This window comes from Urocitellus parryii, chromosome 15, assembly GCF_045843805.1.
Source record: "Urocitellus parryii isolate mUroPar1 chromosome 15, mUroPar1.hap1, whole genome shotgun sequence".
NCBI lineage: Eukaryota > Metazoa > Chordata > Mammalia > Rodentia > Sciuridae > Urocitellus > Urocitellus parryii.
The window spans coordinates 57,114,201-57,126,913 of record NC_135545.1 but is presented as its reverse complement, the minus strand read 5'-3'; the positions used below and the strand labels follow the sequence as shown (position 1 = coordinate 57,126,913).

General features: G+C 50.1%; 1 protein-coding gene across 3 annotated transcripts in view; it reads left to right on the top strand.

The window, feature by feature from the left end:
• Positions 1-2,048: 2,048 nt before the first annotated feature.
• Klhdc4 (kelch domain containing 4) overlaps positions 2,049-12,713 on the top strand; it is a 41,047-nt gene continuing 30,382 nt past the window's right edge. The window contains exons 1-3 of one of the 3 annotated variants that reach the window (XM_026401917.2): positions 2,049-2,200; positions 9,563-9,654; positions 12,310-12,388. In XM_026401917.2, coding sequence (XP_026257702.2) covers positions 2,102-2,200; positions 9,563-9,654; positions 12,310-12,388 — 270 coding nt within the window. In that variant the 5' untranslated portion in view covers positions 2,049-2,101. The remainder of the gene's footprint in view (positions 2,201-9,562; positions 9,655-12,309; positions 12,389-12,713) is intronic. The other 2 variants (XM_026401919.2, XM_026401918.2) reach the window with 2 other exon arrangements.

Sequence of the window (12,713 nt, the reverse complement as noted above, 5' to 3'; positions counted from 1 at the left end):
AAGTACCAAAACATGAAAAGATACCCAGATATTTAGATATTAAAAACACCCCATAAAGTTGAGAATTTGCTTCCAGCCACTATGGAGCAATAAGACTGAATTTACCTTTTTCCCTTAAAATACTGAAAAACTGAGTGTAATATATGAAACAATGGCTTTGATTTTATGTTTCTCTTCCCTGCCTCCCCTTTTTTTGGTATGGGGGAATTGAACCCACTTAACCACTGAGCCACACCCCCAGCCCTCTTTTTGTATTTTATTTAGAGACAGGGTCTGGCTAAGTTGCTAAGGCTGGCTTTGAACTTGCCACCCTCCTGCCTCAGCCTCCCAAGCCACTGGGATTACAGGTGTGCGCCACTGTGCCTGGCTCCTTCCCTCCTTTCTTATTCCTTGTTTTATTTTACAAAGCATTTGGGGAGCATCTTCATATGTTTGTTTCACTAGAACAGAATCTCCCTGAAGCTGGCAGCTGGGTCTTGTGTTTGGTATGTCATGTGGCCTAATACATGTCCCACGTGTTGCAGTATTCAACTGATGTTGTTAAATGATTGTCAGTCAAGTCAGAATCATGACCTCACTCAACAGCATGTAGACTCTAAGGTTTGTATATTGCTTTTGATGTTTTGTTATTTCACTTGATTCTCTCAAGATTTCTGTGTGGTAGGGGCTGGTTTATTATTTTCATTTTCCATGTGGGAAATGTGTGAAGAACCATCTCATCTATCTCACACCTGGGTGACTCTTCCAGGCTTGCTGATGATTATTGTGAAGGTAAAAAGTTGGCATTTGTCCTTCATTTAGTCTGTCATTAAGAATTTCTTTTGTTTTCTGAACTTCTACTTGGAAGCAGCAGAGGGCGCCTGACCACATAAAAGATAGTCTAAAAACGTATTACACTGGAGAATCCATTGTCAAAAATGTGACTATCACTAAATTAGGGGCCTGTATTTAATCCTTTTATTATTTCAGGATTCTGATCTCACTTTAGATGTTTCATTCTATTCCTTTCTCAGTAATGAGAATTTCAATCTCACGTAAGTCACCATGACATGTGTAATCCAAGAGTCTTCCAATTTAGCTTCAAGATTCTTTCAATTAATAAAAGTACTAAACCCTGCATCATCCAGACCCTTCTAAATCTTCAATACAGACTGCACTCTTCCTTTTGCAGCTATTAAGAGGGGACCACCATAATGCATTGCCAACAGACATGCTGTAACTGAAGGCTAATTTGCTTCAAGCGCATTGCCTTGAGGTGACCCAGTATTCTCAGAAAGCAAGGAAGGATTAGGTGTGTTCTCCAAGTCACAGCACCCTAGAGGGCAGGTACTGTTATTCCCCCAGGCAATGGTCAGGACTGAAGTCTTCTCATCTTGGGATCATATCTGCGGCTGAGGTCAGGTTTGTGAGTTCTCTGCAGCGCCCCACATCACTCGTGGGGTCGTGGAAGCCTTAATCCAGCTCCCCCTTTCCTCCTATCGTTTCCCAAATCTCACGTTCCTCCTGAAGGACCGGGTTTCACCGCCTTTCTTGGCTCTTCAGTGTCAAGTGGCAGCTCACCCACAAAGGAAGAAACCAGGTAACTGCCTGATTCGCGCTTTCCCTTTGCCAACTGTCGTGGTGTCCTTGTCCTCCAGTCGCCCCATTTCCTTGGTTACAGCCCAAAGACGACACCTAGGTGGAACTCGGCTCTCCCCACCGCCATTCCCGGCCTCCTCGGGCTCACACCCTAGAAGGTTCCCAGCGCGGGGGGCGGATCAGCTTCTCGGCCTCGACCACGGTCCGGCCTCAGGGCGACAGCGCCAGCCCCGACAGCGGCCAGCCAGACGGCCCGGTCCCCGAGGAGCGCGGCAGCCCAAGGCCCGGCCCGCGGGGCGAGGAGGGCCGCCCACTCCGACGGCGCCAGTCCGCGGGGCCCGAGGAACCCTCGCGCAGGGTCTCGGACCCCGGCGGACGACGGCGCCCCGCCCGGAACTCACGCTGCAGCCCCGCGCCGGAAGCGGCCGACCCACCGGAAGTGACGCCATCCGCGCGCGCGGAGCCCCGCTTCCGGCCGGCCGCGCTCCTTCCCTGGCGTGCTGGTTTCCGTGGCCACAGCGCCATGGGCAAGAAGGGCAAGAAGGAGAAGAAGGGGCGCGGCGCGGAGAAGACGGCCGCCAAGATGGAGAAGAAGGCGTCCAAGCGCTCGCGGAAGGAGGAGGTGAGCGGACCGAGCGTGGGGAGCGGAGGGCCTGGGCCTCTCCTTCTCCTGAGGGGCAGGTAGTCCTGCACCAGCGCCCAGGAGCCAGCGTGTGGGGCCAAGTAACCGCAGCAGCCTCCGGAAATGTCGGGCATCCCGCCGAGTGGACGGCCACTCACTGCCCTGTTTCCCTGTCCTCCCTCCCCTCCCCCGGGGACCTCAGTGCTGTCCGTGGGGTAGACTTGGTGCTTTCTGTTGACCTGTGCTCAAGGCCTCCCTCACTGAGGTGGGGGTCACGGCCGCGGTGTGGCGCGCGTTTGTGGCATGGCAGGACTGGGCTCTCTGGGCTCTCGCCCTCACAGCTGCCTGAGTTAGGTAGCACCGGCTCTTCCCCTGGACAGTTGGGAAGCCGGAGACAACAGGTCACACGCCCATGAAGTGGTGGAGAGCTGGGATTTGACCAGATACTCCCAATCCAGTCCAGAGCTCTTGGCCACTCCTTCACACCTTTCTCCTTAAGATGCTCATCTCTCCATTTGCTCATTTGTCACATAATGGGTTGGTCTTTTCCTTTCAAATGGCTTTAAGCTCTAATAACCTAAGGTTCCTGACTAATTAGGTGCACAGGCTATGCAGGTCTGGGTTGGGTCTCTCCACTGCTACTAGCTGGACAGCCTCAGAGGAGCAGGACTTTCCTGCCTAGGGTTGTGGTATAGTCAGTTCATCTGTGTGACCTCTGAAAGCAGTGCTTGGTACTCAGAACCTCATCTTTATACATTTTGCATCTCCCAGTTGTGCTGGGACTTAGATGATGATACCAGTGTCTTCCACAGAGAGCGCTTCCCTCGGACCTTCCACGCAGTCTTGATTCATTCTCAAAACAAACCCTTGGGGTCACTGGTCAGATGATCAGGCCAACCCCACAGAGGATGATCTCCCTGTCTTCAAGTTAGTTGTGCCATATAACACCTCGTTATGGGAGTGATGTCCCATCATTTCATAGTCCTGTAGATCTTTGAGAAGTCAGGGAAGTCTTGGAGGAAGCTGGGAATTCTGCCACGGAGCCCACAAGCCTGACCGCCTGGCTGATAGCTTGTCTCTGTCCTGGCCTCTGACACTTCTCCAACTCCCTCCCCAGGCTAACTCCTTCATCCATACCACCTTTATTTTGATGTCTCAGTTGCACCAAGTTCTTCCTGATTATTATTTTTTTTTCCCTCACCTCTACCTGAGTCACATTCCTCGTGATTGGCTCTTTTCGTCTTACAGTTTATTATCATCACCTGGAGAGACTCTCACTGACTACACTATCTGTACCACCCAGCCCCTGCTCCTTCCTGATAATCAGGAGCCTCAGCCAAGGCTAAGAAGTGCTGCCAGAGTAGTAGGAACAAGTGCTGCTGGTGAGGGTTCAGCATGCAGGCATGTGGTGGGGCTGCTGGAGAACTGGGGATGGTGGGAGATGCCCCACCCTGTCCTTATGATTGGTGACACTGCCCCTCCCAGCTGTACACATTTTCCTATGTCTGGGAAATCCGGACAAAGCCTGACTCCCAACAAGAGGCACAGTGGGACTCCTTTGTCCCACTGTGATTGGGTTACTAACATGGGTGGCCTTGGTCTGTGGGGCACAATGCCAGCTGCACACCAGGGCTACTCCCTATCCCACCCATTGCCCTCTTTGCAGCCCATTCCTTCTTCATCTTCCAATAGTCCCTTCTTCCTCCAGGTCTTCTATAAACTTCCATTTGTTCAGTAAAATGTCTTGAGTATAGAATACAGTATATTTTGTCAGGGACGTGGTGGTCCTTGGATGGCTGCAGATAACTGCCACATAGGAGCAGAACCATGGGTGCTTCCATGGCCTGCTGGTGAGCATAGATTGGTGGAGCCACCTTTGGATTCTAATTTGTATCCAGGAAAGTGAATGCTTAGCTCTCAGTCATATCTGAGAACTTCTTGTGGAAAAACTTCCTTCTCCCCAGGAAGACGGGCTTGAGAATGGTCATGGTAGTAGTACTTGTCAAAGAAAGGGTGGGGAGGATGTTATCTGAGTTGTTCTTTGCCGCAAAGGTGGGCAAATAAGCTGTGACTGAATCATAATGATAGTTTTAGTGTCTCAAATGGAGACAGGGACCACCAGAGAGAGGGCAAAGGTGCAGCGGGCCTTTGATCCTGGCCTGACAGCAGGCCCAGGAGGCTTGGTGTGAGCCACCCTCCGCCAGTATCAGTTTTGCATTATTGATGTCAGGCTGCTCTGTGTGTGTTCTCATTCTTTAGCACAGGGCAAAAACACCTGAGTTGAGTGCGATTACCATTCCCACCCTTGCAAATCACCGGTGAAACCTCTCTTGTTCAGAGAGCCAACCTGACGTCCTCTTGTTGGCACTCAGTCTCCTCTCCTAAATGGTAGCCCCAATATTGCCTGCAGCCCCCAGTTGCCTGTGTGCTTTCCCACCTCAGATTGACTTCTGGTCATCACATCAACAGATCCCAGTTCCAACCAGGTGTGGTGGTGCACACCTATAATCCCAGCTACTCAGGAGGCTAAGGCATGAGGATCCTGAGTTTGAGGCCAGCCTGGGCAACTTAGTAAGACTGACTTAGGAACAAATAGAAAAGCTAGGGAGGGGCTGGAGATGTGGCTCAGCGGTAGCGCGCTCGCCTGGCATGCGTGCGGCCCGGGTTCGATCCTCAGCACCACATACCAACAAAGATGTTGTGTCCACCGAGAACTGAAAAATAAATATTAAAATTTCTCTCTCTCTGTCTCTCCTCTCTCACTCTCTCTTTAAAAAAAAAAAATAAATAAATAAATAAATAAATTACTTAAAAAAAAAAAAAAAAGAAAAGCTAGGGATGTCGCTCAATGGCAGAGCTACCCTGAGTACCACGTACCTTAAGAAAAAAAAAAAAAGGATTCCAAAAGATCCCAGTGTCTGCCTCTGGGCATCATTTTGGTGTCTGGTAGGACACTGTGAGAGGAACATGGAACTCCCTAATGCAATATTACCGTGACAGTGTGGCCGCCCAGGTCTTTTTTCCAGAGTAGTTGCTTTGACAGGAGATCTGTCCTCAGTTTTCCCTAGTCACTTTGTTTCTTCCTGCAGGCAGGGCTTCCCCTCCCCTCCTGATCTTGCAGGCATAGCTCCCCATCTGTTTTCTTCACTTCCCTACTCTCCCGCTTTCTCTCTTTTCTCTCTTTGTGTCTTATTCTATTTTTCAGTCCCTGCTCACATCAGGGCACAGGTGTGCAGAGGCCTCTGTGGTACTGGGAGTCAGCATCCCTGACACAGGAGGCTCTTATCAGGGCTAAACACCCTGGCAGCTGCTAACTAGAACACAAGTCTGGTCCCCCAAAGTAGTTGGCAGGCCCACGTGAAAAGGGGGGTTTGAGTCCCCTGACATGTAGGAAGCAGGGGAGTTTGAGAGCCCTAGACTCCTCACCTTTTCTTTCTCTAGGGAGAGGAATCCTATTTATTTTTCAAAACTGGGTGGCACCACAAGGACTAGGACCTCTTGGTCATAAACAAACTCTCAATGACCTGCTGTCACAGGTCCTTTCCCATCAAGGCTGAATTCAGGGTCGTCTGCCCTTTCTGCCCCCTGAAGCCTTCCTTCCATTGCCATCTCCTTAGTGGCACCAGCCCCCTCCTGCCCCTCCACTCCACCCTGACAAACCAGCCCTGACCTTTCCTGGGAGACTTTATTCTTGGACAAAATTAGGACCAGCTAATGGGGTTTATACTCTGAGAGAAGTACCTAATGGAGAAGGAAGTCTCAGTGGCGAGTCTGTCCTTTTCCTAACAGTTTTGGATTATGTGAGGAAAGATTCTGAATTCATAAAGCTAACTCATCTCTGCTTACCTGGCGAGATGTGATGGTAGACCTGGCTCATTGTTGCCTTGCAGGTGGGAGGCTAGAATTAGATGCTAAGGAATAGGCGTGGCTGATGGATATGTATCATCCCCCAGGTGGCAGCGTATGCAAGGCAGGCAGCGATGCCATCCTAGGTGTTACAGCTTTGCTGTCCATAGGGAGTAAACAGAGCACTCTGTCACCCTCTTTGCAGAGGGCAGGAATCGACACACGGCTAAACCTGTGAATTGTGACAGAGTCCAGTTGCATTCTTTTTTTTTTTCCTTTTTAGTTGTAGGTGGACACAATACTTTATTTACTTGTGTGGTGCTGAGGATTGAACCCAGTGCCTCACACATGTGAGGCAAGCACTCTGCCACTGAGCCACAACCCTCATCCTAGCTGCATTCTTAAACAGGCTGACAGAAGGTTTCAGAAAATACACTCTCCCTCTGACTTCGCAGAGAGAGAGACCCTGATAGTCATGGCTTCAATCTCTCAATCAGCCCCAGATATTAGGAGAAAATTGCAAAAATTAGAACATCAAACTCCTGTAGCTACTCTGGTTAATGAGGCCTTGAAGGTATTTAATAATAGAGACAGGGCAGAAGCATACTGGGGTAAGCTATTGGCTGAAAAAGAAACAAAACCCCCAGCTTTTAGCTGCCCTGTTACAGTCCCCTCCAGGTGACCTTAAGAAATAGCCCTCTCAGAAGTTTGGAAGTCATTGATAGCCCCTGGGGCCCACTCAGTGTGCTTACTGACACCAGAAAGGCCATAGGCAGTGGGAGTTCCCTGGTTTCCAGATCGGGCGCACCTGGGTGGCACCCCAGCTCAAGGCCTCTGTGGGCACTGCTGGAAGATGAATCTGGGGGAGTGATGGGCCTGAGCGCTGCTGCAGCTCCGCATCGATCATGCTCACTGTGGCAGGTAGGAAAAGTAAGTCACTTGTCCACCTAGAGCTGTCTCTTCTGTTCTGCCTCAGCTTGCTGGTCGTCTTCAAGCCTGGATGTTCCATGGTAGGAATAGATGGTGGACCTCAGTGGAGACACTTAACTTTTCTTCTTACTTGCAAAATGGCTCTCCAGCTGCCTCCCATTCCTATCTTTATGTTCCAGAATGTCCTGTCCTTTTGTTAGAAAAGAACCTACTAAAAAGATTAGGAGCAAGCATCTCATTAACTAGAAGCCAGATTCAGGTAGAAGAGCCCCAGTGCCAGGCATTCCTCTGGGGTGGACTCTAGTGACGGCTCACTCAGTAGAGAGACCTGTATATGAAGCATGGGAGAGAGACAGAAGGAGCTTCCCACTGGGCTCCAGGTGCCAGAGGGTGTCTGACCAGGTAAAGACAGCTGGTTATACCCCTGCCTTGGCCTCCCAACTTAGAAGTCCTTTCATATGCGACATTTGTGAAAGGCTGGGTTTAGCTTTAAGGGCTCTAACCCCCAAATTGGGCCTGTAGCCTATTCTCCAAGCAGATCCAGTGATATCATCAGTACTGCAGTCAACCAGACCTAGAAGATGGCCTCTTGACAATGCTGAGGTTGAGTGGTTTGTAGATGGGAGTAGTTTTTAAAAGGGCATCAAAATGACCACCCTGCAAGTATTTGGGCTCTCTGCCAAAAATTCCCTACACTCCCAGTGTGTACTTCCCTGTGTGCTCTTCTAGTTACCACCCTCCCTGTCTCCACCATAACCAGGCTCCCAAATAGTAGTGCACAGCGTCTTCCTGCCTTACCATCATTAGTCAGCCAGCTCTTAATTGAACTCTTAATTGGTCACACTTTGACCTGCCTGCATCTCTCTAATAATTAGTCCTGGCAAAAAAAGTTTACCTCATCTCAAACCCAGAAGGGTGGCTTTGGTCCTCCTGTTACTTGATTCCTCTTAAATGGTGTGATCAGCTACCCACTTCTTGAAACTTTGGATTTCCTTGGTTTCTGTGACATCTATCTGTTTCCTTTGTTTTACCTTATTTAGTAAACTTCCCTGCTTGGTATTGTGCTAGGTGTCTGGGATGCAAAGATGTTATAGCCATAGATCATTCAGGACTAAGAGGTTTAGGCAAATTTCTGAAATTTTCCTACCCTTTTCAGATTGTTTTGCTGCCTTTTTGTTTCTCAGCACTATGTGGAAATGCTTTAAAGACACTGCTCAGAAAGGTGGAGGTTCAGTAAGCCTAGCCTTGGAGACAACAGGGACTGTGCAGAAAGGAGCTCCCAGGGAGAACAGAGCTGAGAGACTGAATGGACAGTTGACAGATGGAGGTGGCAGGAAAGACAGACCCTTGCATCAGAGCAGCCTCAGGGCCATAACTTGGAAAAATCTCTGTGCATTCCTTGACCTCAAGAACTGTCTCTAGTGTGCGCTGTGGGCAGGGCATACCTCTGAGCTACACTCCTGGCCTGAGACTGTTTCTGCTCTCAAAGATTGTGTTTTCCCTGAACAGATAAAGCCTGCAGGTTAAGAAGGTTGAGTGAGATTGGCTTGGATTTTAAGGGATTTGTGTGACCTTCTTGGGTGCTGGAGATTGAAGACGTTCCCTAAAGTGTGCTGGGCAGGGTGGACCTCGGCAGTGCTCACTTTCCTGGGCTGTCCCTTAGAAAGAATCTGAGCTGACTTGATCCACTTCGTTAACTAGGTCATTGATCGTTGTCCTGTGTCAGCTTCCTGTGTCCTCCTTGTGGTTAGTAGACTTTTTAAAAGTTGCTATTTATCTGACCTGTGCTGAGGAAAGGGGTTTGGGTAACTTTTGAGGCCCATGGAGCTGTGTGCAGAGGCCAGTGTTGGGTTGGTAAGAGGGAGGTTGCTCTGAAAGTGTCTTAAGTGCTAGAAGGACATCTGAACTTCCAGCTCTGCAGAATGTGGGAACAAGGTGTGCGAGCGGGAGGAATGAAAGAGGCAGATCCCAGGTCTCAGTGCGAACAAGGTGAGGGAGTGCGTTTGAGAGGAGACTGCAGGCCGCTTTCCAGATGACTGGCCTTGCACCAGCTGTGGGGGTGGGGTGTACTTGGTGCCTGCAGGGAGTGAGGGCTGGGCAGGGTGGAAGACTGGCCTCCAGAGCTGCCCAGCTGTGCCAGTGCATCAGCACCTCAGCTTTAGGTCTGCGGCCACAGCTGTCAGTAGGGGTCTCTGAGCCTCTATGCAGGCCCTGTCCCAACCTGACTCTAATGCTTCTCTGTTGGAGCTCATATTTTATCATGGGGGTAGGTGGGGGTGTGAACAGGACAGACAAGATCAAGACAAAGACCAGGTACTGTTGTTAACAGGGGGCAGGCGGGGGCACCCTGGGCCTGGGTGCTGAAGTTAAGGTGGGCAAGTGCTCCACCACTGGGCTGTGTCCCCAGCCCTGTGTTTTCTGAATGTGTTCAGCCCTGTGCATTTCAAACCCAGGGAGAGCAGGTTGTGATTCACAGATGTGACTGGACCAGTCTGATCCAAGTGACCTTGGAGGAAAGCTGGCCAGGCTTTTGGCTCCATGGCAGGTTCTAGAAAGAGTCTCATGTTGGCTGCTTGTGTGCCCTAGGAAGACCTGGAAGCCCTGATAGCCCATTTCCAGACACTGGATGCCAGGAAGACCCAGGTCACCGAGACACCGTGTTCCCCGCCCTCTCCACGGTAAGCGGGCAGGCTCTCCTGCCTTCTAGTTCTGTTTCCCTCTCTTCCCTAAGTTGGAAAGTGACTTGACATGGATACATGTTCTCAGGAATGATGGAGCACTCTGAACATTTCCCATGAGCACTTGCTTTGGTCACTTGCCTCTGCAAAGCTGGGGACAGGCTGTGAGCTCTGCTGTCCTGTAGGGGCCTGGGGGTATGGCTCAACACGGCTGCTCCTCTTAGAGTGGGTTTGAAGGCACTATAGTTGGTGGCACCCATGGGTGAGTATCACCCCCCCAAGCTATTGTTTGGCTCTGAAGGTTTTTAAAAGTGTTTTAAAACATCACAGGTGTTTGTTCTGATGCCTTTAAGTTCTCACATGAAGCTTATTAGATATACATTGCCATTTTAAGTGAGCGTATTAATGGTGAAGGAAATCTCAGGTCTCTTGCAGGACTTCAGACACCCATGGATAGAGCTGGTGTGGGCTGAAATGAGCAGGCATTGGTTTCCCTCTGGCTGCTTCCTCCTAATTTCTGAGTGCTGATTATTTTCTGCTTCTGTCTGGGACCCTCTGCTTCTCTGTTGGTTACTCACAGAGCAGAGGCAGGACATTGAGTGCATCAAGCTCTTTAGATCCTAACCTAGGGAGGCCCAGCATCCTCATGAGAAGATGATGCAGCCTTCAGAGTAGGGAAACGTGTAACTGCCAAACATGTAACCTAGGCTTGTTTTGTTTACTTGAGAAATGTTTGCTTCAGTCCTCAGAATGAGATGCAGCTTGTAGGTCCCGCCTGGTGGCGTGTCAGCCTGGGCCAGCCTTCAGGAAGTTGGCTCTGCTGTGCGGTCTTTGCCTCAGCAAAGTCAGGACTGGCTCTGTGCCTGCATCCCTGGGCCCTTGGGCTGGTGGCAGGGTGCAGTGAGCCCCTGAGCAGAGTGCTGGTGGTGGAGCAGCCCCAGGCACACATCCTGTTGTTGTTTAGTTCATTCTGCTGGGGACTGGGTTTTATTTTTCCTTTAGTTGGTATGTTTTCTTTGGTAGATGGACATTTTCATTTGAGTGGTTGAAGCAGATTGGATATTTTTAAGGCTTCTTTGTGGGTACTGGTGCTCCTGAGGAAAGCTACTTGGAACATGGGTTGTTGTTATTATTAGTTTTGATGATGTTTTAGAACTTTTTCTAAAGAAAAAGCTTGTCCCAAAAGTCAGATTAAATGCCAAGTATATAAAGTGCTGGCTGTCCCTGTGCAGCTGGGCGTGCCTGCCAGGCAGAGGGAGCTGGTGTTGGATCATATGGTGAGATGAAGACCTTGTTTGGTGGCCTTCATAACTTCTGACTTCCCTCCTCTCAGCTGTGTATCATTAGGAATCCTTGACAGTTACAGGTTCCTAAGAAGCATGGCCCTGAGTGTGGCCCAGGTGTGGCCTAGGGCCAAGGACGCTGCACTCACTGGGTGTCTGTGCCTCTTGCTGCCTGTGCCTAGGTGGTGCCTGGGTACAGTGGGGCCTTGTTGCTACTTTCTGCTTTGGGCCTCATACAGATTCTTGTGGTAGATACTTTACCACAGAAAACTAAGAGATGTTAAGAGAAAACTAAACAAAACAAAACTGAGGGTGGGTGGGAAGCATTGTTCTTTTCTAAAAACGTGTCATTGTGGTTGTGTGTGTGACACAGTTTGCCATTTTAACATTTTCTTCAGTTCTGTGGCGTAACTCGCATTCACAGTGCTCTGCAGCCATCTGCATGGCCGAGTATCACATCCTGCCCTGTACGAGACGGCTCCCTGTCCTGCTGCCCTGTTCGCGTCATCTCCTGGGCTGTGGAGGCTGTTCAGATGCTGGCACCACACCATGTTGGCATTGGGGCTTGGCCTTATCTACCTTGTGCTGGTGGATGTTTGTGAGCAGTGCTGTGGTGGACATGGCTGCAGGTGTCCCCTGGAGTTTCCACCTGGGGGGCTGCCGATTCATGACGTAGCTCTGGATTTAGCTTCTGAGGGATGCCAGACTGTTCCCTTGCAGCTGCACTGTTTTAATGCTGGACTCTTTACTGGGAAATTTCCAAGACTGTGAAATCTTTCTGTGCATAATAAATCTCCAAGAGAAAAATAGAGGTTTCAGGTTTCCCCAGTTGCTTGACTTTGAAATGGTTTTCCCTTTGAGAAGCAGCTTCTGGAATGAGTAGTGTGGACCCACCTGGGGACTCCACTGTCAAGGATGCTGAGAGCAGGGCATTCTGCCACAGCCACGGCCTCTTGTCCTGCTTTCTACTGAAGTAGTCAGAATGTGTGTGCAGCTTCCCCAATGGCTATTATTTTGTCCTGTGTATGCAGGAAATAGAGAGTTATTGAGATTTTCTTGGCAGAAGGCCCCTGGGACATACTGGGCTTTAGGAGCAGCTTCGATTATGATTTAAGGGGCTAGACCCCCAACAGGGCAGGTCTGGCAGAGGCAGCGTGGTCAGAGGTCTGAGCTTCTGCCTGCCTGCTCATGTTTTCAGCCAGTTCTGAGTGAGGTGGCCCAGACCAGGGCTCTTCAGGTGTATGAACCTGGTATCTGGCTGATGGCCTCAGGATGGCCCCAGGGCCTGCTGTCTCTGGTAAAGCATGCTCATGGAAAGGAGCCTGGCCTAGCATGGCGTTGTGTGCTCATCTCTGCTTCATGTCTATTGCAGGTTAAATGCCTCCCTGTCCGCTCACCCTGAGAAAGATGAGTTAATCCTTTTTGGAGGTGAATATTTCAATGGCCAAAAAGTAAAGTATACCTTTTTTCTTTTCCTCTCAACTTTTCTTGGGTGTCATTTGAAGCATAGTTAACTGAAAGCAGTGATATGAGCGTCACCTTCACGATCCTCTCTTACATCCTACTTCCTGGGTGTCAGGCCTGGTGCATCCTTGACAGTCACCAGGGCCAGTTGGGGACTGAGTGACTGCAGGCAGAGTTCTGCAGGGTGTTTGTCCCCAGCACTGCCTGCAGAGGTGGGTCTGCTTGGTTCTCTGGTGGTTGCCGGGACTGCTCTTCCTTGTGGTGGCTTTTCACGTTCCTACCCTTCAACTTTGGTTTCCGGTGCTGGGAATG